The sequence below is a fragment of the Magnusiomyces paraingens genome (assembly GCF_902498895.1).
Source record: "Magnusiomyces paraingens strain CBS 517.90 genome assembly, contig: contig2, whole genome shotgun sequence".
Lineage (NCBI taxonomy): Eukaryota > Fungi > Ascomycota > Dipodascomycetes > Dipodascales > Dipodascaceae > Magnusiomyces > Magnusiomyces paraingens.
The window spans coordinates 3,727,009-3,754,199 of record NW_022474068.1 but is presented as its reverse complement, the minus strand read 5'-3'; the positions used below and the strand labels follow the sequence as shown (position 1 = coordinate 3,754,199).

At 33.3% G+C, this 27,191-nt stretch overlaps 5 protein-coding genes across 5 annotated transcripts; 3 read left to right on the top strand and 2 right to left on the bottom strand.

Moving 5' to 3' along the window:
• Positions 1–3,008: 3,008 nt before the first annotated feature.
• Positions 3,009–5,072, top strand: SAPINGB_P002919 (uncharacterized protein; the record flags this gene model as incomplete). The annotated part of the gene is made up of 1 exon (XM_031997637.1): positions 3,009–5,072. One exon carries the CDS (start codon positions 3,009–3,011, stop codon positions 5,070–5,072), a length of 2,064 nt encoding a protein of 687 aa, XP_031853528.1.
• Positions 5,073–6,268: 1,196 nt separating this feature from the next.
• SAPINGB_P002918 (uncharacterized protein) lies at positions 6,269–6,858 on the bottom strand (the record flags this gene model as incomplete). Its single annotated transcript, XM_031997636.1, has 2 exons — positions 6,269–6,767; positions 6,845–6,858. 2 exons carry the CDS (start codon positions 6,856–6,858, stop codon positions 6,269–6,271), a joined length of 513 nt encoding a protein of 170 aa, XP_031853527.1.
• Positions 6,859–18,582: 11,724 nt separating this feature from the next.
• On the top strand, positions 18,583–21,648 carry SAPINGB_P002917 (uncharacterized protein; the record flags this gene model as incomplete). The annotated part of the gene is made up of 2 exons (XM_031997635.1): positions 18,583–19,645; positions 19,724–21,648. 2 exons carry the CDS (start codon positions 18,583–18,585, stop codon positions 21,646–21,648), a joined length of 2,988 nt encoding a protein of 995 aa, XP_031853526.1.
• Positions 21,649–21,965: 317 nt separating this feature from the next.
• Positions 21,966–25,172, bottom strand: SAPINGB_P002916 (uncharacterized protein; the record flags this gene model as incomplete). Its single annotated transcript, XM_031997634.1, has 1 exon — positions 21,966–25,172. One exon carries the CDS (start codon positions 25,170–25,172, stop codon positions 21,966–21,968), a length of 3,207 nt encoding a protein of 1,068 aa, XP_031853525.1.
• Positions 25,173–25,745: 573 nt separating this feature from the next.
• Positions 25,746–27,185, top strand: SAPINGB_P002915 (uncharacterized protein; the record flags this gene model as incomplete). The annotated part of the gene is made up of 1 exon (XM_031997633.1): positions 25,746–27,185. One exon carries the CDS (start codon positions 25,746–25,748, stop codon positions 27,183–27,185), a length of 1,440 nt encoding a protein of 479 aa, XP_031853524.1.
• Positions 27,186–27,191: the final 6 nt, after the last annotated feature.

Sequence of the window (27,191 nt, the reverse complement as noted above, 5' to 3'; positions counted from 1 at the left end):
GTAGTTAAGCAATATCTATAAACACTGAAGTTTAATCAGATAACCTTAGTTAAAATAATTATTTAGATAATTATCTAAGCTTACATGTAAGCTTAAATGATAAAATATGTGATATTTTGAGCTTAAAAGCAAGTGTAAAAAAAGAGAGAAAATAACGAAATATTAATTTGATATTAATTTTTGTAAAAGGATATTGTCAGCGAACATTGTAGTGGGTGATTTTTTTTTTTTTTTTTTTTTTTTTTTGGACTGAATTATTAGCAAATAATTGTATTATAGCATTAAGAACTTAACATGATATCATCTTTTTTCTTTAAAATCAGTCAATTTGTTTCCATTAAAAAGTGACTTATAAGAAACTATGATAGGGATAATATGTTCTTAATTTTGGTTAAGTATACCTCTGATATTAAATCGTTTGATGCTTTTGTTTTTTTTTTTTAACCTCCAATAAAAACTGTTCCATTTTTCAGCGGATAGTCTGAATGGGAAAAAAAAAAATGGAAGGAAGACAACGATAGGGGTCCTCTATTCTAAGAAAACAAATTCAAAGAATTTCTCGAGGACTTATAAATATAAAATTTCCCCTTAAAAGATTTTTTTTAAAGATCATGACTCAGGTAGATAACCCTTTTTTTTTTTTGATGATTGAAGAACACGATCAGTTAATGGTAAAAAAAAAAAATATTTTTTTTTGACATTGTAAAATACTGTATTCAGGATATCTAATAATTTGACGATTAAAACTCAACGATTTTTGGACGTAGAGTTATGCCAAATCTTTTTGAAGCCAACTAACTTCTTGGTTTTTTATGCCAAGTGCAACTTTTAAATATTTTCAAAGTTCAAAAAAAAGGCTTGGGCAATGACTTGGCACTTTTCACAACCACTCCTCCAAATAATTATATAACCAAATCCAATTTTTTTTTTTTTTCATGCAAAAAACTCAAAAAGCGTATTATGTCATTACAGCTTTTCAACTTTTTGGTCATTCAGCTGATTTTTCCAAGGTTTTTATAAAATCTTTTAAACGTGTGCAATGAGAGAGTTTTCTATTAAATTTTTGTAACGAGTATTGCAATTTGCTTTAAAGCAATTTGGAAATTTGGCTTTTAAAAAGTTGCTGAAAAAACATGTATTTGAATTTATGGGTAGATGGGTAAAAACAAAATCCAGGCTTAATTATACCCAAACAAAGTTTTCCGTTGCATTTGAGTATATTAACCAGAAGGGTATTGACTGAAGGTATGGTGGTATTAGTAGCATCAACATTAGTGCTGATATTAGTAAATTCATTTAATTAATCATAAGGCAAATGATTATTGGTATTTTGCCATGTCAAACAATTTGTAAGCATAATCAACTTGCAACATGCAACAATAATGTGTCGTCTTAAAAGTTTTGTGAAAGTCCCTTTTCCTTAAACAATATCTCGGTTTTTCTTAATCTTATGTAGTTTTTAAAATCCAATTTTTTTTTTCTTTTTTTCTTTTTTTCTTTTCCGCTTAATTGATCTGAAAAAAGAAAAATTACCACCAATTTAAAGCCAACTTTAGTGATTGTTTGCCAGTATGCCATTTCGGACCACAATGGGCGTCTCGGATAAAGATAATCCCACATGACGGTTACAACCGGTATACCATCATTACCTTGAAAAATAAGGAATTTTTTCAATACTGGTAATTATCTTACTCATAGAGGACAAAAAATAAGAACGACTCATATAATAATCAGTAATAACTAATTTACTTGCCAAATTTGACAAATTTGTAATCTTCTTTAAAATTTGTCATTATTTGTCAAAAAAAAATCTTTCACAATATATTTTACAGAAATACTTTGCTGGCCAAACAATTTGAAGAGTTTAGCAGAATCGTTGGTTTAATAAACTGTATCAAAGATTTTAAGCTCTTTGTCAGTTCCAAGAGTAGAATTTTTGATTATTGATACTATGACTTTTAATAGAAAGCCCTCAAAATCAATTTCTAATGTAATCGTCATTATTTGATCTAAAATTAAAGCCAGTTTATAATGACAATCTGTTTTGTGAAACGTTTTTGTTTTTTTTTTTTTCTAAATAATTGATTTTTATAATTACGAACAATGATGGTATTACCATGAAAAATGGCCAGGTTTATTAGAAAATGTTTCTTAAAAAAAGTTTATAAACTGCTATATATTAAAAAAAAAATTATAATTTTTTTGGTTTTTGACAAATGATTACATGAACCACAAAGACATGGGTTTATCTTATTTCAAAACAAAAGAAAAAAAGAAAGGAACTCTATTTGGGCCAGAAGAAGAAAAATCTAGCGCTGAAATAGAAAAAAAAAAATAAGAAGTTTTTTAGAAAAAGTAAATATTTACGTATAAAAATAAAAATAAAAACGAAAATAAACATTAACCATATATTAAATAGCAATTCAAGTTTTTTTTCATGAGAAAATACAAAAATTATTATCAATGGAATAATATTATGTCATTGATTCATAAACTATCTAAAAATAAATTTTAACCCTGTTTTTTTTTTTTTTTTTTAGATTTAAAGACGTTGAAAAACAAAAGAGAAAAAAAAAATGGAGAAAACCCTTTTGCATTCTATGGAAGGGTTGTGTTAAACTAATATTCCACAAATAAAATCACAGTAAAAATACTACTACTCATGCGACCGTTATGCTAGTTCAAAAAAAAAAAAAAGTACAATGAAAATCAGATAAATAATCAGTTACTTTAGAGTTTAATCAAGTTATCCAGGTTCCGCTGCAATCCGAAAATCTGATTTTTCCGGATTTGGAAAAAAAAAATTAATTCGTTCAGGTTTTTCAAAAGTCGCACCGTAAAATAATTAACCGAATAGAAACAAAAAATTCATTGAGATTTCTTCGATTAATAATTACCATGGCAGAAAAAAAAATAATAACCTTAAGTAAAATAAAAGCTTCCATCAAACTATATAAATATGTCTCGTAGTTTTCCATTTTCAATCAACTTCTTAACCAACTAAAAAAATGAAGTTCACTAGTCTCGCTCTCCTTTTTCTAAGCGTTTGTTTAACATCAGCTATAACTTCGGGTGATGCTCTTTTTCGCGGTTGCGGTGTCTATGTCGCCAAATACAGTTTCGAATGTCCTTCAAAATACTCCAAGGTTAAAGGTGGCCGTACCGGTGGCTGCAACTGTATGAGTCCTGAGTTCATGGCTACCATGGTTGACTGTATGATTCGCTCAAAGGGAGGTAATATTAAGCGCGGTTTCACAAGTTTGATTGACGATTGCAAACTTTCAAGCAGATCTAACTTGACTGTTGATGAACTTTATGCTATCCACGACAATGCATCTGATTATTGGGTCAACTCCAAGGACGTCAAAAACAAAACTGAAACTCATTACTATCCCATTAAATTCACCCAAGCTCAAGTTGACCAGGCTCAAAGAGCATTCGGTGCAGGCTTTTATGCTAAATACACAGGTCAACTTTACGGCGGTTTAATGTGCGCCTACTTTGGTGTGATTATGCTTGCTGCTGCCATTTCTAACTTTTTGAAAAAGGTTGCCCCCAAATTCGTTCATAACTCAACCAATAACAAATTTGCTCTTTTTTTCCGCAGAAAACTTATTAACCCGGCATTTTTTGGATTTAAACACAGTACTCCTGTTAACTGGGGACCATTCAGTATGTCTCTACCAACTCGTGCACAAGGTTGGGTTGTTACTGGATATGTTGTTATGTTCATTATCTTTATGTTTATCAAGTACGACGTCTATGACGGAAACACTCGTTATCCCTCTAAAGCAAATCAATTATCACGCATTGTTAGTGACCGTACTGCTGTATTATCAGTTACTCAAATGCCTTTACTTTACATTCTTGCTGGCAGAAACAACCTATTGCTTTGGATTACTGGTCTCTCTTACGATACCATGAATTTATACCACAGATGGGTTGCCCGTGTCACTTTTACAAGTGTATTCATACACTCAATTGCTTTTAGTGCTTTGTACGTCAACCAGGGGACTTACAAAACCCAGTTAGCAAAGACTTCTAATGTATGGGGTATTGTTGGTACTGTCTGCGGAGGTCTTCTCATGTTTTTTTCTCTTCGTCAATTCCGTGAAAAGATATATGACTTTTTCTTGCTTACTCATTGGGCTTTTGTCATTTTCTTCACTGTTGGTTCTTGGTATCATGTTGGCAGCAACACTTACTATGAGTGGATCTATGCTACAGTCGCCTTCTGGGCTTTTGATAGAGCTTTCCGTCTTGCTCGCATTGTTCTCACTGGTGTTAAAGCCAAGGGCCATGTTGAACTTCAAAGTGATGTTTTCCTTAAGATTAAAATTGACTACAACAACCGCATATGGAAGCCATATCCTGGTGCATATGCATTCTTGTACTTCCTTCGACCTACATGGCGCATTTGGGAAAACCACCCTTTCTCTGCTTATCCTTCACCTGTTCCTGGTGAAGAGAACAAAATTGTTTTCTGTGCTCGTGTTCGTCAAGGTAAGACTCTTCAAATGTCCAATTACATTGCCAAGTCTGGCCCACAAACTATTCCAGTTTTTGTCGAAGGTCCTTATGGCCATGCTCAACCTGTTGACCGTTCAGAGACTGTCGTTTTGATTGCAGGTGGTATTGGTTTCACTGGTGCTTACTCTTATGCCTGCAGAATGCTTGAAAAACCTAACGTTACTTTTATCTGGGCAGTTCAATTTATTTCCCACTTTGAGGTTTTCCGTGAAGAAATTGAGCACCTTGCTTCTCATGGAATTAACGTCATTGTCTACATTAGTGATGAGACCAGTGACAAACCCATTGTTTTGGAGAAAAATTATGGTTCTGATTCTGAGGTTTCTGAGAAAACTGACAGTTCAATGACACTTGACACACGGTACGGTATGGCTGATATTAAGTCAATTATCGATACTTCCGTTGCAGAGGCTCCTGGAAGCATTGGTTTCTTTGTTTGTGGTCCTCCAGGTGTTAACGATAGTGTTCGTAAGCATGTCACCAACGCTATGGGACAAGGGAAAGGTCGTGTTGATCTTTACGTTGAGGCTTTCAACTGGTAAAGAAAGAAAGTGTTTTTTGTTTTTAATTTTTCGTTTTTCGTTTTTGGTTCATAACTGTTTTTGTATTTTTTTTTTTTTTTTGGCATAGTTAGATAGAAAGAGCTAGATGGCTAGATATTAATAGATTATTAGATTGAAACTTATTGCTAGCAAAGGAAGAAGCAAGTTGTTGGTAAAAGAACCGCTTAGAATAAAATAGCCTAAGCTTAATAGTATTTGAACACCTGTATGCAATCCCGCTCTATATTTTAAGAGATTAGTCAATATATGAGTTAAAGATTTAAGACTTATGCTGCTAAAGCATTGCAAGTAATTATACAGTTATTGGGTCTAAAATGTTTACTTTAAACCAAACATTTGTAAGGACATCTCTTCACTTTTTTTTTTTTTGGATTAAGAAGAGATTTTGTAATTCATTTTGCTTAAAAAAAAAGTTGTTGACAGATTTTATCTCTTTAAGATAACCACCATGCAATCCTATCTATCAATCACGTGATTTCATTATAAAATCCCCCCACTCTGAATCAAAAAAAAAAAAAACTTTTCTTTCCAACCACCAAAAAACATGACAGATGAAAAAATTGAATACTTATCAACAAGATTATGTGATAAGGGAAGACATTATCTTTCACCTACTGAGTATGAAGCTGATTTAACTACATGTAATCTATGTAGCGTTGAAAAACAATGCAAAAAATGTCTTCATCTTCATAAAGGTTACGAATTCTTGACCAAAAACCAGCAGAGTTACACGATAAACTGTGAGCTTTGTCGGAAAAATCAAATACAACATCCAGGAGAATATCCTATTCGCTTACAAGTTGCCGGTTTTATTGTAAGTTAAATGAATCAAGATATTAAAGAAGGGAAAATATCTAACTTTGAAAGGGTCCATTAATGTCAAAGCAGACATTAACAAAAAACAAAGAAACGTCACCAATACAAACAACAAATAAATCAGTAGTCCCTTCATTAAAAGCAATTTTACCAAAAAAATCCAGTGAATTTTCTTTGATAAATACGCCAGAGGACTCAAAAATCAAACTGCAATTTATGGCACAATCAGAAGATAAAGATTTGAAGGTGGTTAACTTTAACGCGCCTCGTGACGATGTTTTAGCAGACTCTCCCCCACCAAAAACAAGACTTAAATATCAAAAGCTTCAACCTGAGCAACTCCAGTCTCATTGCAATGTTCAAAAAGAAACTGAATTATTACCAACATCTAAGGAACCAGATTTTGATTCTAAAACAACGCTAACCCCGATATTGCTTAAAAACACATCTACAAGTTCACTTAAAAACATGTCTGCAAATACATCCACGAAAATATCTACAGGTAGATCTACAAACGCCCCAATACCAATATTGCCAAAAGAAGTGCCTCCAGGTATTCCTACAACTACATTTATAAGTCCATCTAAGTCTACAAATACACCAATACCAATATTACCGAAAAAAGTACTTAAAAAGACATCAAATCCGATATTACCAAATAAAGTCTTTAAGAATACGCCAGTACCGATATTACCCAAAAGGGTACTAAAACCAGCCATAACGAACGAAACACTTGCGAATATGCCAATAATAAAAATATCTAAAATAGAACTTACGAATAAGTCAAAGCCAAAACCTTCCAAAGAATCTCCTACAAGCATGTCGAAGTCAACATCTTCCAAACTGCAACTTGGGAATCTTTCAAATCAAACACTTTCCAAAAATGAATCACTAACAAATTCGCCAAGTACAAAATCCTTGAAAAAATCACATACGAATACCCATACATCTAAAGTTGTATTTCCAAAGCCTGTTACAGCTGGATCTGTAATAATACCAGCTTTGGAATCTACTAAAGCGCCTACAAACACACCACTGCCTATTTTACCAAAACCCCCGCATGCATATATACCTCCATACACACCGGTTCCAATTTTACCTAAACCTATACTTGTAGGTACACCACCTACAAATGAACTTAAGACTAATAGTACAAATTCCAATTCGATTCTAATTCAAATTCCAAGTTTAAATTCAAATTCAAATTCAAATTCAAATGCAAATGCAGATTCAATAAATACCAATAAATTGAAAAATGAAGGTAAAATCACAAAAATCAAATCTAAAGTCAAATCTAAAGTCAAAGCCAAAAATAAAGCCAAAAATAAAAATTCAAATATATCACTAAGACTACAAACACTAAAACAAAAATCCCAAATACTTAAATCATTGAAACCTTCACCCGCAAAAACAGTGCGATCAACTTCGATGGTAGCAGAAAAAGGGTCTGTAATGAGCAAAACTGTACGTCAACAATTATCAGAACCAGTACCACGTGTTAGACTTGTTACAAGGCCTACTCGGTCTAGTCCTGCATAGTGTGTTGCATTGAATTTCCACAATTATGTCTATCAAGATATATATATTTTTTTTTGTTTTTTTGACCATAAATATATTTGAATAATTTTCACAGAAATATTTCTGTTATAACGTTGCAATTATAGTGTATTGTCGGTAAATCATAAACAAATGTGATTTTGGAGAACCAAATGGGAACAAATGTGGCGAAAGTTTTGCATGCACTATTAAAGAATCTCTTTTTGGTATCTAATAAAAAAAAAAAAAGAAGCAGTATTTAAATGATTTATAATGAAAAATTGAATTTATGAAAATATGAAAGTAAAAAAAAAAAAGATACTTAGTGAGAATATATTATATATCTTTAAATTTTTTGGATTCTGAACAAGCAGCCGTAGTAGTGAGGAGTCCCCAGGAAATGATGGACAAGGCTAGAACTCTACAAAGGTAAAATGGTTTGTGGTCTAAGCTGAGCTGAGCTGAGCTAAGTTGAAACAGGGAATGTAAGTCTTTGAGAAAGCAAGGTAAGATTTTTGATGCATTTTATTGTTTAAGTAATGGACGGTCGACATTATGAAGCTTTTTTTTTTTTTTTGATATGCACTTTTTGAAGTTGAAAATTTATGAGAAAACTTATTGTTGAGTTATTGTCAAATTTAACGCCTGTAAGCTTGAACCTAAGTGGGATTGAAAGTCTCAAGGGGTATGAAGTTTTATGAAGTTTTGGGTGAGTAGTTTAAAAAAAAAAAATAGAGCTGCTAAAAAGGATTGAGATTCTGCCTATGACTAGGAGTTTGGTGTACCCGACATAAAAGTTATTTAAAGAGTATGGCTAAAAAAAAAAAAAAAAAAGATAAGATGTTTGGGCTTGACAGGCCTTTTAGTAGCGGGAAATTTCCAGATGTCAAAAGTTGGGTATCTTTCTAAGAAAGGCTGAGAAAGAGTTGAATTTAACATACTGGATAAAGGATGTTTGTTTATTGTTGGGATAATTTAATTTGGTATTTTGCTATTTACAAGTTGCTTTTAATGAAAGTTTTTTTTTTTTTTATTTTTATTTTCCTATCAAATTTCTGAGTTATAGCTGTAGAAATATATCAAAGTATGTGTACACGTACAGGAGGTTATGTCTGAATTAGTTTGTTACAGTAGCTTTACCAGGGCTTGGATTTGAGGGTGAAGCAAGTGTAGGTGTGCTGTTATGCCAAGTACCAAGATGGTGGATCAGAATGAGGAAAAGGAGGTTGATGAAGATAATTTTTTTTTTTTTTGAGGTTGTGAAGGGTGTTATATAGTATGAAAAAGAATTTAAGAAATAGGCGGGAGATGGAAAAAGATTGAGTGGAATTGTTGGTGATATTTAAAAGAGAAAAGAAGAGAGCGGGTATATAGAAGTGCAGTTGAGTTTAAGTTTTTTTTTTTTTTTTTCTGGGTTAATTTCTAAGAAGAAGAATATTTTAAAGAAAAAGATGGCAGGTGATTTTATATGAGTTTGGGTATTTCAGTGGGAGAGTTTATGAGAAGTATGTATCAAGGGTACACAGTTTTAGGGGTATGAATACGGATATGGTAGCATCGGATGTTGTTTTGAGGAAGGAAGATTAAGGGCGGACAATAAGTACGGTTGAAATAAAGGTTGAAATGTTAATAATATAAATAAAAGAGAGTTTTTTTTTTTAATGAGAGGATTCCAAAGTATTTTTAGTGGGAAGTATTTTAAAATGACTTTAATTTCGGTTGTTATGTAAGCAAATGAAGGAGTGGAGTAAGAATAGTACAAGAATGGAATTTATTTATTGTATATATTGAGTTTTTTCAACGGTAGATAAAGCACCAGATAACACAGGGGAAAAAAAAAAATAAAATAAAACGGTGATAAAAATATTTTCTAAGTGAATGTTAGTAAAATTTAAAAAAAAAAAAAAAAAAAAAATCTTTGGAATGAATAATTATTATAAGTTTTTAAATAGTTGAAGATATAGAAATAAAAATTGAAATTTAAATAAAATATGGATTGTTTAGAACAAATAAAAAAAAAAAATTTTTTTTTTTTGAGAATCAGACCAGAAAGCAACTTCTGTCGAGCAATCTTAATTTCTAAAACGAGTTATAGACAATCAATTGTATTAATTTATTTATAATTTAATATATATATATATATATATATATATATATATATATTAAAATAGAATTTAAACTTTTTTTTTTTTTATATTGAAATAACCGAACAAAGTTTTTATATTTTTTTTTTTAATGATGAATGAATGAAAATTATAATGCGTTGAATCATTTAAAAAAAAAAAAAAAAAAAAAAAATAACCGCCTCCCAAAAATAAAAAATAATAAATAATAAAAATAATAAAAATAATAAAAATAATAAAAATAAAAAAAATAAAAAAAAAAGCTTACATTTATTTTTTATTTATTTATATTTTTTATTCATTCTAAAGAATGTCTCCTCTTTATGATAGCCATTGAGTTTTTTTTTTTTTTTTTTTTTTTTAAGTTTTAATAAACTGGAGAACAAAATAAAATAAAATAAAATAAAATAAAATAAAATAAAATAAAATAAAATAAAATAAAATAAAAAAAAGGACATCCAAAATGATTAATCCATTTTAAACTATCTTAATCAAAATAACTGGAATTTTATTTTTTTTTTTTTGTATAAAATAGTAAACCATTATTTATTTTTTTTTTAATACTAAATAAGTAAAATAAAATATAATAGCAAATAGGTTTATTTGGGATATTTTCCTAAAAGTCCATGTTTGGCTTATTTCAGGGGGGGAAGAGAGGGAGGGATAAAGAGGGTGGTGGGATGAGATATCAAATATCTTGAAGAAAAAAAAAAAAAAAAAAAAAAAAAAAAAAAAAAAAAAAAAAAAAAAAAACATGTGTATATAAAAATATACAAATATATATAACTTGAGGTTATAGGTGCACCATGGTGTCCTGTTGCATAAGACAGAGGAAGGCTGCGCATACACAATTGTTGTAAAGTTTGCTTTTCTTTTATATAAAATAAAATAAAATAAAATAAGGAGCTGGGAATGGTGATGTTGGTACACTTGACTATGGAGTTATAAATTTAGAGCCATAAAGAGAGAGTTTAGATGTCAGAGGTCAAAGTACGGTTAGGGTTTTCGGAACCAACAATATAATAGAATGGAATAAAATTACAACACAATATAACTACAAAACAATAATAAATAATAAATAGCAAACAGAGAGAGACAAAGATTGTATGTATTATTGAAAAAAAAAAGAAAAGAAATAACATTTTATTGCCTTAGGCTACATGATTTTTATGACCTTCATCATCATATTTGTTTATTTATTTATTTTTATTTTATTTTTTTTTAAAGATTGTAAAAAGTGTCATAAAATTTATAAATAAAATTTATAAATAATATATAATAAGGTTATATAGATGAAATTGTAAGTAAGTAAGTAGGTGTATTACTAATAATATATATATTTAATTATTTTTTTTATTTTTTCTTTCGGAATAAAATATACTTTTTTAACGGAACGAAGAAGTAGAAAAAAAAAAAAAAAAAAAAAAGAAGAAGAAGAAGAATCACCAAAAAAAAAAAAAAAAAAAAAAAAAAAAAAAAAAAAAAAAAAAGTTGACCGGCTTTATTGCGGAGAAAAGTCATCCGGAAAACAGAAAAGTAAAAGTAAAAAAAAAAAGAAAAAAAGAAAAAAAAAAGAAATTTATTAATTAATTTATTTATTTTAGAAAGACGTCAAAAAAGTGGATCAATTGAGTGGAGGCAATATATATATATTTTTTATTATTATATTATATATATATTATATAATTATAATAAAATTATTAAGGAGAATCATTTTTTTTTCTTTCTTTCTTTTGTTTTTTTTTTTTTTTTTAAACAGTGCATGTCACATTTTCAAGATCTCGGACATAAGTTTTTTTTTTTTTTTTTTTTTTTTTGGCGCTTAGTTTAATTTAATTTAATTTAGTTTTTTTTTTTTTTTTTTTTTTTTTTTTAAATTTTTTTTTAAATTTTTTTCTTTTTTTAGTTCGATTGGTTACTACAGAGATTATTTGGTTTAGTTTTTTTATATTTTTTTATTTTTTTATATTTTTATTTTTATTGCAAAAAAAAAAAAATATTAATAAATATTTAACCAATGGCATTATTATCAGCAGGTTTTTGTATATATATATATATATATATTGTATTAAAATCTAGTCATTTAACTGGTTGGCTCATTGATATTTTTAAAAAAAATATACAATTTTTTATTTGTTTTAAATTTAAATTTAAATTTTGTTTTTTTTGTAAGTGATGACTCGGGATTTGTCTGATGATGGTAATGATGGTAATGACGATGATGATGATGATGATGATGGCTTGCTTGATAGATAAATAGATAGATGAGGCAGAGTTAAGATGGTGACGTGGTAACAACAAAATTAAAATTAAAAATAAAAATAAAAAAAAATAAAAAAAATTCAATTTATTTATTTCTTTTCTTTTATTTTTTTATTTTATTTTATTTTATTTTATTTTATTTTATTTTTTTTTTTTTGCAAAAGGGGTGTATGTATGTGTATGTGGAAGAGAGAGAGAGAGAGAGAATAATAAACGCGCCACTAAAACGAAGAGAAAAAAAATAATAATAAAAAAAAAAAAAAAGTGAATGTTAAATTTCCCTCATGCAGCGAATTTAACAATAGCAATGGACTATTATTAAAGTTTAAAAAAAAAAAAAATAAACTCAAGTTATTATTATTATTATTATTATTATTATTATATTGTTAGTAATATTTAATATTTTGCTGATGTAATTAAATAAGTAGACAAAAGCCGGAAAAAGGATTTCTATTTTGGGGTGGGTGGGGGAGAGGATTTTAGTTAAACTTTTTAAAGTGTAGAAATTAAATATTTTATTTTTATTTTTTTTAATAATAATATTTTTCTTTAAAATGATTTGAAAATTAACGCTCGCTATTTTATTTTTTTATTTTATTTTAATTTTTTAATTTTTTTTTTTTTGTTGTTGGCTGCCATTGCTACTAAACTACTTGTCAAACACCACACAGCCACCTAAACGGCAAAAGTGTGCGAGAGCAAATTAAAAGGTTTTACAAAAAGTCCAGCCGCATATTGTTAATAGTAGATTTATTTTATTTTATTTTTTTAAAAAAAAGAAAAAAAGTCAATAAAATAAAAAAATAAAAAAATTTAAAAAAAAAAAAAACGAGATTTTCTATTTAGTATTGGCATGTGGATTAAATTTTATTATTTACTAGTAGTATTATAATTATCAATATTATTAATAGTTTGAAAAAAAAAAAAAAAAAAAAAACAATTTATTGGTATTGATTGGTGGAAGGTTATTATTATACTACTTAGTAGGAAATTGATAAGATTAATACAATTGTGATATATTTAACTACTAAATCATCAAATTTTTGAAAATAAAAAAAATAAAAAAAATAAAACTCAATCTCCAGGGTTCATCATCATATTTTATGACATTAATAAGAAAAGGAAAAAAAAAACAAAGAAAAAACCTTGATGATATTTTTTTGTTATTTTTGACGTCACAAAGTATTTGAAAAATTAAATTTTAAAAAAAAAAAAAAAAAAAGATACCTTAAATAATATTTAAACAAGGACGTGACACAGAGTTGCAAATAGATATATATTTATATAAATATATACAAAGAGAAAGAGTAGAGATGGAAGAAATGTGCCATGAATAATAATTAATATGTCATAGAGGCTGAGCATTTGCCAAGTATATATATATAAATTAAATATATATATAATTATATACAAAAATTTGATTTTTAGTTAAGAACGGCTGTATGTTAATTACGTAATTTATAAGAGGAGATAGAATGAGAAAAAAAAAAAACAAAACAAAAGTTTTTGTCAAAAGTCAACAAACAAACAAACAAATATTTATGTTGAATGAATTTTTCATTTTCCATAAGAAACACGAATTTCAAGTAGAAAGAAATGTAGCCACTTTATTTTATTTTATTTTATTTTATTTTATTTTTATTTTATTTTTATAATTTTTATACAAAAGAAGGTCTTTGTATGGATCTGGCTCAGGTCTAAAATTTATTATTATTTATTATTATTTATTTATTTTTTTTTTTTAATGTAGTATTTGTTGTTTGCCAATTTTGTTTAAGGAATAAAAAAAAAAATTTAAAAAGAATTTTAAAAAAGAATTTTAAAAAAAAAAAAAAATGACTCGTCGGAGGTTCCCACCAAAGATAGACAACAAGTTACTAACGCAGAACATGATTACGTTTAAATAAAACGTAGGCTTTAAAAAATGGATCTCTTTTTTTTTTTTTTTTTTTTTTTTTTTTTTTTATTCTTAAATTAAATTTATAACAATTAAAACCTAACTTATCTGTCAAAAAAAAAGATAAAATTTTTTTTAAATAAATTTTTTAAAAAAAAAAAAAAAAAAAAAAAACTATTAAAAGAGAAAAAAAAAATAACTAGTAGTAATTTCAATTTTTATTTTTATTAATGTCTTTTCTTGAGTCAAGGTAAACAACAGTCACTTTTAAAACTTTAGAATGTGTCGGACAAAGTGAAGGGAAAAAGGAGGGGAGAAGTTTGAATCTTCACGTGACATATATATATATGAATTGCAATTGGGGTAAAATGAGGAAATTCTCAATGAGATAAATAATAATAATAATAATAATAATAATAATAATAATAATAATAATAATAATAATAATAATAATATATTTATTATATATCAAAAAAATTGCTTATTAATATTTATTTAGTACATCACATAATGACATCTTATTTCTTATTTTTCTTTTTCTCTCCACACATCCCTCCCCCCCCCTTAAAATTTCATTTAATAAACACTTGTTATTTTTCTGAGACATTCGTTTAAAAAGTTCTTAAGATACCACGCTGGCCGTACAAAATAAAAAAAAAGTAAAAAAAAAAAAGAAAATTCCTGTAGGACTTGGTGGACAACATTTGCACTAAAATACTTTTTCCCCCACTACATCGACTAGTCTCCATTCTATTGTGCTGCTGGTGCTGCTGGTGCTGGTGCTGCAAACATTACGTATTAAACAAACGGTTTAATCAGTCACGTGAATATACATAAATAAAAATACACATATATGGCTACTACGTCGGGGATTGTATTTGTAGAATCCCTCGTCTAAAGGGGGGAAAAAGAAAATAGTTCTGACCAATAAGAGAAAAAGTAAAATGTGTTCCTGTTTAATACCATCAGTCCGGGTCACTTTTTTTTGTATATATTTTTTCATTTTTTTTTTTTTTTGAAGAAGAGCAAAATAAATTGATGAGAAAATAGCCATGTGGTTTGTGATTTCCTCCTGATTTCAAACACAGATTTTTGAATAGGGGAAGGGGAAAGTTTCATCCCATCCCATCACTCCCCAATCAAATATGTACATATCTGTGGATATTTACATTTGAGGTACCCGCTCACAAAATTAATGACAGGGAGAATTAAGATCAAGTCTTAGGCTTTTGAAGGCGTCAAAGATGTAAAAGAAGATGGTGATGGTGATGAGGATCAGAGAAGAAGAAGAAGAAGAAGAAGAAGAAGAAGAAGAAGAAGAAGAAGAAGAAGAAGAAAAGAGTAGACATAAAAATAAGATGAGGTTAGGGGATGGATTTCAAGGAGAACAAAAAAGATGATGGAATTGTAAGAGTGTTAGACAGCATGGTAGTTCAAAATATATATGGCAAAAAAAAAAAAAAAAGGGGAAGGGGTATAAAATAGCCAGCATTATTTATACGAGATTGATAAAATAAATTAAAAAAAAAAAAAGAAAAAACATAGATGGCCATGATAGAGAGTTTGAGGGTTAAACAAAAAAAAAAGAAGAAATAGAAGAAGAAGAAGAAGAAAACATATATATATATATATATGTTGGTTGGACGAAATAAAAGAAAAAAAAAAGGTCTAGGCCGATCGGCTGGAAGGTTTTTTGTTGTTTTTTGTTATTTTTGGCAAATACGGAAATGTGTATATTTATTTTTTTTTTTTTATTTTAAAAAAAATTTAAAAATATAAAAATAAAAAGTGATTAATTATTAGCGAGATTAATAGAAAACTGTTATAGGGTAAAAGAGCTCGTGCACGGGGAAATAAAAAAAAAATATTAAAAAAAAAAAGTTTAAAGGCAGCAAAAACAGTAGCAGTAGTAGCAGTAATAATAGTAGTAATAGTAATAATAGTAATAATAGTAATAATAGTAATAATAGTAATAGTGGTGGTAGAAAATGGAAGCAACAACAACTACAAAAAGAAAAAAAAGAAAAAAAAAAATAAGAAAAACTTCGGGACACGATAAAAAAATCTCCGCAAATAAAAAAAAAATATTTTAGGGAGTTAAAAAAAAAAAAAAGAACCAAGAAAGAGCCGCACAGATGAGAGAACCTTGTAGGGGAGAGAGACAAAAAAAAATATATATATATATATATGAGGGAGATAATAAAGAAGATTGGAATGAGTGAGGAGGAGATTGTTTCAACATATATATATCTTATATAAGATATTATATATATATGAAGAATGAAAAAAAAAAAAAAAAAGAACCAAAGTCTTAAATAATAATAGTTCAGTTATTATTATTATTATTATTATTATTATTGAGCTAACTAACTAACTAACTAAAATTAATAGGATTATTATGTTATATTAATATTCTCTCATTATTGTGATTTTAATAATAATTGCAAACTCTAGAGTGAAGAGGTTTTGTTTTTGGTTACAGGAGAAGAGCAACTATTGTGTGTGAGTTAAATTAAAAAAAATAAACACTTTTTTTTTTTTTTTTTTTTTTTTTTTTTGAGGTCTGAGCAAGGATATGTTTTGAGATGATAAATGTTGATGATGTTGATGATGAAGATTGACAATTTTTTTTTTTTTTTTTTGGCTTTAAAAAAAAAAAAAAAAAAAAAAAAAAAAAAAAAGAAAAGGGGGTGATCAATAGATCCGCCAATACCTCGGCTGGAAAAAAAAATAAAAAAATAAAAAAATAAAAAAAAAATTTAATTTTCTTTAACATTTTTTTTTTTTTTTTTAATTTTTCATTTTGTTTAGGGCATTGAAAAAAATAAAAAAAAATTCAAAGTGGGGTTGTCTAGACAACAAAATGAGGATTCAATTTTTTTAATTTTTTTTTTTTTTTTTTTTGCTCATATATCTCGTAAAAAAAAATAAAAAATAAATTTAAAAAATTTAAAAAATTTAAAAAAATTTATAAAATAATGGTGAGAGGAAAGTTGCGGAGAACCGAAATTCACGCGGACCCAAAAAAAAAAAAAAAAAAAAAAAAAAAAACGAAGAGATGGAAGGAAAAAAAAAAAAAAACGATGGTGTGTTTACATAAGCCACATTTTAAATAAAAAATAATAATAATTAAATAAATAATCTAGTATTAAGACTAAAAGTCGTATATATATATATATATATATATATATGCATAGTGTGCATAACAAGGAAAGAGCAGCCGTACATCATTAAAGATAGTAGAATTGTAAAATAGTAGTGGGTTAGTGAGAAGGAGAGAGAAAAAAGAAAAAAATAAAAAAAAAATAAAAAAAAATATAAACATTCTCGTTTTAGTGTTGTTTTGCAGCGCACATCAACAACAATCAAAAAAAAAAGAAAAAAAATAAAATAAACAAAAAAAAAAAAAAGACATGGGTGAGCCGCCAGTCTAATGGTACCGCCCACCAGTACGATTATTTTTTTTGATTTTGAATTTCAGTGTGGCAGTCTCTTACGTTTGTTGCATGGCAGTGCTGCTACTGCTACTGCTGCTACTGCTACTGCTGCTGCTGCTGCTGCCATTTTATTTATATATATACCAGCTGTTTTTACTGCTGCTACTTCTTGCTGCTTCTTACTGCTTCTGATTTTTACTGTAAATATGAATAAAATAAATATAAACTGACAAATATTGACATTGAAGAAGAAGAAAAAAATAAAAAAATAAAAAAGACTCATGAGATTTAAATTTTTTTTTTTTTTTTTTTAAAACTAAAATTGGTAATTTTTTTTCTTCTTCTACCCCCTCCCGCTTATTGTTATTTTTTTTTTTTAAAGTCATTAGCATAATAAACCATTCTATTATTGCGCATTGAAAAGAAAAAAAAACAAAAACAAAAATAAATATCTTAAATATCATAAATATCATGAATTCTAATATTATTTTTTAAAAAAATAATAAAAATAATAATGTTATTATAATTATTATATAACTCACTTTAAAAGAAATGCCGTCGTCGTCGTTTTTATGGTTGCCTTTACATTTATTACCTTGGCTTGTAATTTATGTGCACTTAAAAAAAGAAAATAATAATAAAAAATAAAAAATAAAAAAAAAACGGTTCAATAACCTTTATTTATTATCTTTTAAACTAATGCAGAAGCAGCAGCAGTAGCAGCCACAAATATATATATATATATATATATATATATAAATATATAATTATATATTATAATCTAATATCTAATAAAAATGAGAGAGAGAGAGAGAGAGAGAGAGGGGAGGAGGGGGGGATTGCCTGTCCGCGGCTTCTAAATCAACTGATTGGTTAAATATTCTATAATTCTATTCTATTAATATAGATAATAATAAATAATATATTGGATTTAAAATAAAAATAAAAAAAAAATAAAAAAAAAGAAATTATGAAAGCCTTTCTTTATTTATTTCTTTCTTGTTGATTTTCAAATCAATTTTTATTATTTTTTTTTTTTTTTGTCCGCCTGTAATTTTTTTTTAATTTTTTTTTTTTATTTCCCTTTTTTTTTTTTTTTTTTTTTTTCTTCTTCTTCTTCTTCTTCTTCTTCTTCTTCTTCTTCCACTTTTACTTTTTACTTTTTTTTTTTTTTTTTTTTTTTTTTTTCAATTTCTCATTCAAAACCTCTCAAATTTTTTTTTTTTGTCATTTTTAAAAAAAAAAAAAATCACCAAAAAGGACTTTTCCATTCAAAATTATAATAATTAAACATAAATAATTATTTATATAATATATTTATATATACTTTTTTTTTTTTTTTTTTTTTTTTTTTCAACCATTCATTCTTATTCTCTTAAATTATTTAATAAATAACTAAATAAAAAAAAAAAAGGCTTATGAACTTTAGAGCCACCGCTGCTCCAGCATATTCCCCTCCACAAACCCCTCCTCTTCCATACCCGGCCAACCAAGGCTTTCTTAGGCAACAACAAAACTTCCAACCGCCCACCGTGTCCGCAGTATCTTCAGTTTCCTCGCCACCGCAGCCGCTGCAGCATCACCAGCAGCAGCAGCAGCAGCAGCAGCAACACCAACACCAACAACAACACCAACAACACCAACAACAACAACATCATCACCACCAACAACAACAACAACAACTTCCACACCACCAATCGCCTATCCCTCCTTACGGTGCAGTTTCTCATCCCCATCCTCCACCACCACCACCACACCAACAACAACAACAACATCAACAACATCAACAACAACAATATCACCACCATCCTTATCCGCAACCCCCTCATCCTTCTGCCCTGGCACCTCCACAACAACAACAACTCCCACCAGGCATACAACCATCCGCTCCATTGGCCCCAGCCTCTGTTTCTGCACCATCGCCCCACCCAGTCCCAATCAAACACGAAAAACCTGCCACCAAACGCCGCCGCAGAACAAACACAATCTCCTCAGATACCTCCACTACAAACACCCCAGACTCTTCATTTGCAGGAAACTCAAATTCAAACTCAAACTCAAACAATACTTCAGCACACCGCCGTAAACACCACAAATCTACCTCCTCAACTTGCTCAACCGCTGCATCAACTCCAAACTTGGCCTATGCTGCTGTCCCAACACCTCCTATGTCTTCTCTGGCTGCTCCAAACTCTCAAGAAGGTCATCCGGGTTATCAACAACAACAACCTCAGGGGTATCAACAGCAGCAACAACAGCAACATCAACAGCAGCAGCAGCAGCAGCAGCAGCAGCAGCAACAACAACAACATCAGCAACAGCAACAGCAGCTTGGACCTCCTCCTCCTCCTCCTCATCATCTTCAACAACAACCTCAACAGCTTAACAAGTCTCCCAAAGCCTACCCTAACATCCTTTCAAGTTACCCACCACCACCACCTCAGCAACAACAACAACAACAACAACAACCACCTTACTCAGGTAAGTTACCCCTACCAAATAACATTTACATACCATACAGTAACCAAATAACTAACTAACTAACTAACCATCTTACAGGATCAATCACTCCAATGTCCCCACAGGTCCCGCCGGGTGCGCAGACCCACCACCATCAACAACAACAACAATCCCAACCCCAAGACTTAAAGCTTAATGATTCGCCAGCAATCCAGGCTTTCCGTGCAGAAACAATCGAAACATGGCTTGCAATTGCATCCATGTCAGACGCACTCGACCTCCATGACAAGGCTATTGACTGCTACCGCAAAGTCCTTGACTATGACCATTCAAATTTCAAGGCCCTCGTTGGATTAGGCAACCAGTTTCACGCAAAGGAACTCTTCCACAAGGCTATCGACTACTATAACTCAGCCCTCAAAATTGACCCAGGTGATGGTGCCGTCTGCGAGGCCCTCGCTCATAGTTACCTAATGGTCGACAGCCTCAGTGAGTCTTATGCTGCATACCAACGTGCTCTTAACGCACTTCCTGATAAAAATGTCCCCAAACTGTGGTACGGCATTGCTGTTCTCTACGAGCGGTGCAGCTCCTTTGAACTCGCAAAGTCCTCCTTCCTGCGCGTCTTGGAAATCGACCCAAACTACTCAAAGCGCTCTGACGTTTACTTCCACCTGGGTATCATGTTTAAGCACGAGCGTGACTACCCAAGAGCTCTCGAATACTTCCATCTTGTCCTTAAAACTCCTCCCCTCCCAATTGCTGCCTCCCACGTCTGGCTCCAAATAGGTTATATCCAAGAGTTTCTTGAAGACTACCCAGCAGCTCAATACGCATACGAGCGCGTCCTTAAAGATGAACCCACACATAGCAAAGCTCTTCAGCAACTGGGCTGGCTTAACTATCTCCAGTACATGAAAGCCTCTTCAGCTGCCCAACCACCATCTTCTCCACCCGAGCACGCCTTGGACATGGCCATTTCCCGCCTCAATGCCTCGCTCGAATATGAACCAAATGATGCTTATACTTGGTACCTCCTCGGCAGATGCTACATGCAACAGGGTCGCCATGAAGAAGCTCTCCGCTCATACGACCGTGCAACCACTCTGGACCCCAACAACTCCCGCTTCTTTTGCTCAATCGGTATTTTCTACTATCGCACTGGGTCCTTCCATGAGGCTTTACAATGGTACACTAAAGCCATCACAGCCGATCCAGATACTCTCAGCGAGGCATGGTACAATGCCGCAATTCTTTACCAAATTTCAAACCAACTCCATGACTCCATCAACGCCATGGAAAACGCTATCCGAGTTGACCCAAATAACCAGCTCTACAAGTCACACATTGAGTATCTCCACGCTGCAGCTGAATCAGCAACCCCTTCAGGTGCACCCAAAGACCCGGTCCCGGAAAACCTCAAGATCCCTAGAGAACCTCCAGTGCCTGTGGAGCGACCTATCCCGCAACAACGTCAGGGCATGGATGATGGATCAACCCCTCCTCCACCTCCACAACTCACAGCACCCCCATCCCAACAACCACAACAACAACAACAGCTACAACACATGCCGCCCGGTGTGGGTCCACAGGGAGGACCTCAGGACGTGCCACACCACCATCATCCTGAAATAAATGGCAATGCTGGACGAGGCCCACCTCAACACGCGATGCCTCCTCAGCAGCAGCGACAACAACAACAACAGCAACAGCAACAGCAACAACAACAACAGAACCAGCCACCGCCTGGAATGCCCATGGAAATGGCTGCAGCTGCAGCTGCAGGTTCGCCTTATTCTCAACATCAAGCTCCACCTGGAATGGGACCTCCACCTCACGCAATCCACCACCAGGGAATGGGACCACCACCAATGCAGGGAATGCACCCGTCGCAACAGCAGCAACAGCAACAACAGCAACAACAACAGCACCCAGGGTCGTACGGTCCACCGCCGCCAGGCATGGCGGGTCCCGGGTTTGTGCCCATTGCTCCGGCGCCAGGCGCGTCTCCCCATATGCGATGATTTTCTCTATACTTTATTTTTTAAATCTTTTTTTTTTCTTTGCATATATAAAACTTTTTCTATTTTTGTTGTTTCTTTTTTTTTTTTTTTTATTTACGTTTATAAAAAAATATCTTTGTTTTTTTTTTTTTTTTTTTTTCATTTTTCATTTTTCATTTTTCATTTTCCCAATCTCCTTCTTCTTCTTCTTCTTCTTCTTCTTCTTTTCACATGTATAAAAATGCAACCAATAATAAATAAATATAACCTATTTTGAAAACAAAAATAAAAACAAAATCATCAAATAAAAACAACAACAACAACTGCAGAATCGTCTATCATCGCTGGTGACCAGAGTATGTGTATGAATACTGTGGTGGTTGAGGTTGAGAAATGTTCTCCGTGCTTGCAAACGGGTTATTAGATCCTAGCGGCTCAGAATTATATTCATTTCCCTGACCACGGTACCCGCCATAGCTACTATTACTATTGTACCCGTTACCTGCTGTCCCTCCCAAATTACTCATCTCGTATTGCTGTTGCTGCTGCTGCAGTGGCTGCTGCTGCAGTGGCTGCTGCTGTTGCTGCTGTTGCGGCTGCTCAGGATAATATCCCGTAGGCGCACCGCCGCCATAATTGTAATTGGAATAGGCCCCTGCACCTGACCCCCACGGGCTGGGAGCTGCTGCAGCAGGGGGTGCAACTGACGCCGATGCCGATGCCGATGCATGACGCATTTGTATGGGTGGTGGTGGTGGTGGCGGTGGGTGCATTGCACGTTGAGTATAAATACCAGCTGCAGCGTATGGTGGGGGGACAGCATAACCACCGGCTGGAGGTTTAGGTCTTGCGTTGGCTGCCAATGCTGCTCCCATCATTTTGCGCTGACGGTACCGGTAGAACCAACGACGGAAAATAGACATTATAATCATAAGGATAATGAAAGCTCCAATCGATACACAAATTGCAATAACTGTGCCCTTGTGGTTCGATAACCACGACCCTGGGTCGTCCAAAAACCCGCTCCCACTCCCAGATGATGTCCCGCCAATGCACCGGCCCATCGAACACCGCCCTGTGCTTTTACACGGTGTACCATCCAAAAAGTTCTGCGAGGTTAGAATGCACATACTTCCGAAAGTCGGGTCTACGCATGACAGTTGACACGATGAATCGTCCGTGCACGACCGTGTTACGTTCACCACGTTCCCGTTCAGAGTCAGCGTCGTGTTACCAAGCAGTGTCACACATTGCAAGTCTCGCGACGTACAATGTCCCGAAATACACTCCAAGTTCTTAAACGTTGAGTTGCTCAGCGTACATGACGTTCCAGTTTCCTTATACTTGGCTGCAGGACACGTCGACGAGTCTCCTGGGCATGTAATATCATAATCGCAAGGCCCTGTCGATGCCCGGCAGATTGTGCTTGAAGACTGGAATTTGCATCCGGAGCAACACTCTTCGTTAGCATCATCACACTGCGCACCGCTTTTAAACTTGCAAGTGGTCGGGTCGCAGCATGAATTACCGGCGCACCCCTCGGTGCCGCCACAATCGCATTCCTCTCCCTCTTCTACAATGCCGTTGCCACACTCGTTGCTTGTTACCAGCTTCACGCCTGTATTGGATGTCAAACATGTACTATTCACAGAGTTACGTCCCAGCGCACCGCAAATGTTCCCCACTGTACACTCACTAAACTTATCCTGACTTGAGCTCGATGCCGGATTCATAATGTACGCACCAGCAGCATCACATGTTGATGACGACAGTGGGCAACATTGAGATGAAGCTTGCAAGTTTTGAGTGCATGCTGATGACGTACAGTCATGGACGGCGCCAAATGTGTGACCAACTTCATGGGCATAAACTCTCCAGCCAACCTGTGTTCGAGCAACAACGTTTGTACCTGCCACCGACGAGCCGCTGGCGCCGTTACCGCACAGCAGTCCCATCCACGAAAGACCAACTACAGAAGATTGGGTGCACGACGTCATCAGAGTCCACACGGCTATGCCATCATCAGAGCGTTTCCCGCGCCATTCGGAAAATAACCCGAGGCGATCACTCATTGACGTATTCACATTGGTTGAACAATCATAACTCCATGGTGTAGATGAGCTTGAGTCTGACGACGTGGGGCAGCTGGTTTCATTCACAAGAACAAGGGCTGAAATGCCTAAAGTCACATTGAGCTGGGTTTCGTAAATCTGTGAAGCAGTGTTGACTATGCTAATAAGCCATTCGCGTGTCGATGACGTGCTGTTAAACGATGACAGCAGTGAACAGTCACCGGCCAGCCCCACTAGCGCAATCATGCGGCGTGAGGGGCACCCCGAAGTATCTCCAACTGTGGATGCCAGATTCATGCCGGATGAAAAACCTTGGCTGCCAGTATCATTGGTATCTCCGGAGCGGCCAAAGAGCGAGGGCCCCCCGAGTTGGGTTTGGTACCGAAACAAGTAATCCGGGTCTTCAAAGTCATTTTCATCAAACAGATCGACCGACCCGCGTTTGGAAAACTTCCCCTGAGACCATGTCTCAAAAAGAGAATATTCTTTATTGTCGCGGTAATTGTCATCCAACAAGTGCAAGTTCTGGTACATAACTGGGCTCATATCTGCATCACGCCAAACAACCATTCGGGTGTATTCATCTCCATAAATGTCTTCAAGTGATGCAAGCAGCAGTTGCTCATCTTCGAGAATTTCGTAATCACGCTTGGGGAGTGCCAGGTTTTCAGTCTGCACAACTGCAGAAAACGTGTCTCGAGGATTAATGTGGTAAATAGCTGCGGGTGTTCCAAGTCCTTCCTCGTCGTCAACCTTCCAAGCACCTTCGACAAGAGGATATTTACCATCTCGTACAACTACAAAACGGGCCCAACCCACGCGCTTAAATGTTTTCATGAGGTATCCAGTAGAAGGGTTAAGTGATACTACCTGGCGGTATGCAATGCCCTTATAAACCTTGGCGATATCCCTTGGTGTAAAGTCTGGGTGAGGAACCATGTTGCCCTTGCTGTCAATTGTATAAACGTTTGCCGAAGTGTCTGAGAGTTCAGTATTAGGCTGGAGGGTAATTTTAAAGACCTGAGTATCTTGTGGGTATTCTAATAGTGTCGAGTTTTTCGTTAAATAGTGTAGTAGTTTTTCTGATGAAAGGGCTGCTGATGCCGGGGCTACCTTAACTGGGGAACCGTCTGCCCATGTAAACTGTTGTGAGGAATCATTACTGGTGAACAGGTAATCTTTAAACATTGGGAAATAGGATGCAAGTTTGCGAAACTTGGATGAGGCGTTTGGATCTGCCAGCGCGACCCACCGACGCGACAAGTAATTGTAGTGGTCTGTAGATGGGATTTCTAATGTGATTGAAAAGGAGTCTTCTGGGGCAACTGTATGATCTGGAGTGTTTATTTCAAGATTGAGGACTGGTGATAGATGCGTCAAAGGCTGGGTTCTCTGGGACGAGTGAGCAGCTGCGGGGCCAAAAAGCATGGCTAGAAGCGCCATGACTAGTGGCCAAAGCAGAGGGTTGAACATTACTTTGGTGTAGATGATAATATATGAAAAAATAAGCAAAAAAAAAAAAAAAAAAAAAAATTAAATAAATAAATATAACAAGAGAATAACGATGAAGAAATGGAAACAAAAAAAATAAAAATAAAAATTATCTCCGCTAGTAGAGAGGGGATCTGAGGGGATATTTATATAAGAAACCTCCAAGTACAAAACTCTCCGTCTTAACTAGCGATTTTTTAATTTTTTTTAGATATTTTTTAGATATTTTTTTATATATTGAAACGGACTTTTTTTTTTTTATTTTTTTACCAGACGAGATTGCTGACCCAGCGCTTGGCTTTTAGGCTGTGCTGAGCCACCAGCTAGGCTGTGGCAGCTTCTCGTCAGCTTTAGTAATGGCGTATTTTATGGTCTAAAAATGCGTATATTTCAGTCTGCAAAATCAAACTTCCCTCACCACCAAATTTGTTAATTTTCAAGCAATTAAGAAATAATTAAATAATTAAATGAATGAATAAATAAATAAATGAATAATAAAAAAACCACTTACATTTAAACAAAAAAAACAAAAAACTAAAAAAAAAAAACAAAACCATGTCGTCAATATTAAACCTTTTAAATAATGATACCGGAAGCGATGATGACCAGAAAATCAGAAATAATACCAGCCATAGCCCTCAACGGGTGAAGCAGCAGGATTTCCCTAAAATGCCCCTCAATGGTATGCTCAACGACGAGTCAACGCCTCCACCAAACCCACTACCAAATGAACCAGAACCAGTCGCACATTCCCATACCAATGGAACCAATGACTCCGACTCCAATCGACGCTCTTCTGCTGCTGAAATAAACTACATCATTTCTCATAACGGTCCTTCTCTTCCTTCAAAACCATCCGATTCTCCACATGAAGAAAAACCTCTCCCCCATCATTACGAAACCCCTCCAATTTGGGCCCAGTCATGCCGACCAGGACGCTTCAGAAAGGAATACAATCCAAACGTTAGCCCTTTTGTTGTCCCATCTAATGAATACATGCGCCGAGTGCAAATGGAACGACAACAACAACAACAACAACAATTACAATACGCACATCAATGGCAAGGCCGAAGGCCTGTTTTGTTCTATGAAAATATTGCTCTTAAAAAACCTGTAGTAGACTGTGGCCTACCATATTCCTTTTTCGACATGATGCCTTACGATGATATCTCCCGGAAAATCGTCTCGTGGCTCTACGCAAACCTCGATAATATTAAAAACAATGGTGGTGATCTAAACAATCTAGAAGTGGAAATCAAACTTGGGAAAATCATTGACAAGTCAACGGACCGCAGAATCAATTTCCCAATTGTAACAGAAACATTATTAGATCCAGAATTCGCACGAGCTAGCACACGCTTTGAAGCAGGAGTCGAAGACGAGCTAATAAAATATATCCAGAACGACGTCGATAAGGCTGCGAAAAAGTTCCCAGACTCTGAAGACAATACCAAACACCACCACATCCGAAACCTAGGCTCGCGAACAACTACAGATCAAATATATCACTTTTCTCGGTCAGACGCCGGGCGCGAGATTGTGAAACCAGTGCGCGTTACCATGGACGAAAACAACCGCGAAGTTGAGCGCATTACAAAGAAAAATGTCGCCTCGCATGCAATCAACTTACCAGGCTCACTTCTCGATCTACGGATAAGTATCAATTTGGAACTTCCACAAAATCCTATGGAGTACGATGTCTCGAAACTAAGACCAATCAGTACCCGCAAAAAGGACCGCATTTCTTACGAAACCCGCGGCCTGCGTATCGATATTACAAGAGTCAAAGCAACAAGCTCGATAAAACCAGACATTATCTACACAAAAGAAGTCGAACTCGAGTTTGATAATAAACTACTGGTTGACTGGTTTGAAAAGGCGTCTTCCGGTGAAGATGAAAATGGTGCAGCTTACATGGAAGAGCTTGTACGTCTCAACCTGGACTCTGCGCGTCTGATTGTTCGTCACGCTTCGGATAGTCGTCAATTTAAATAAGTATCC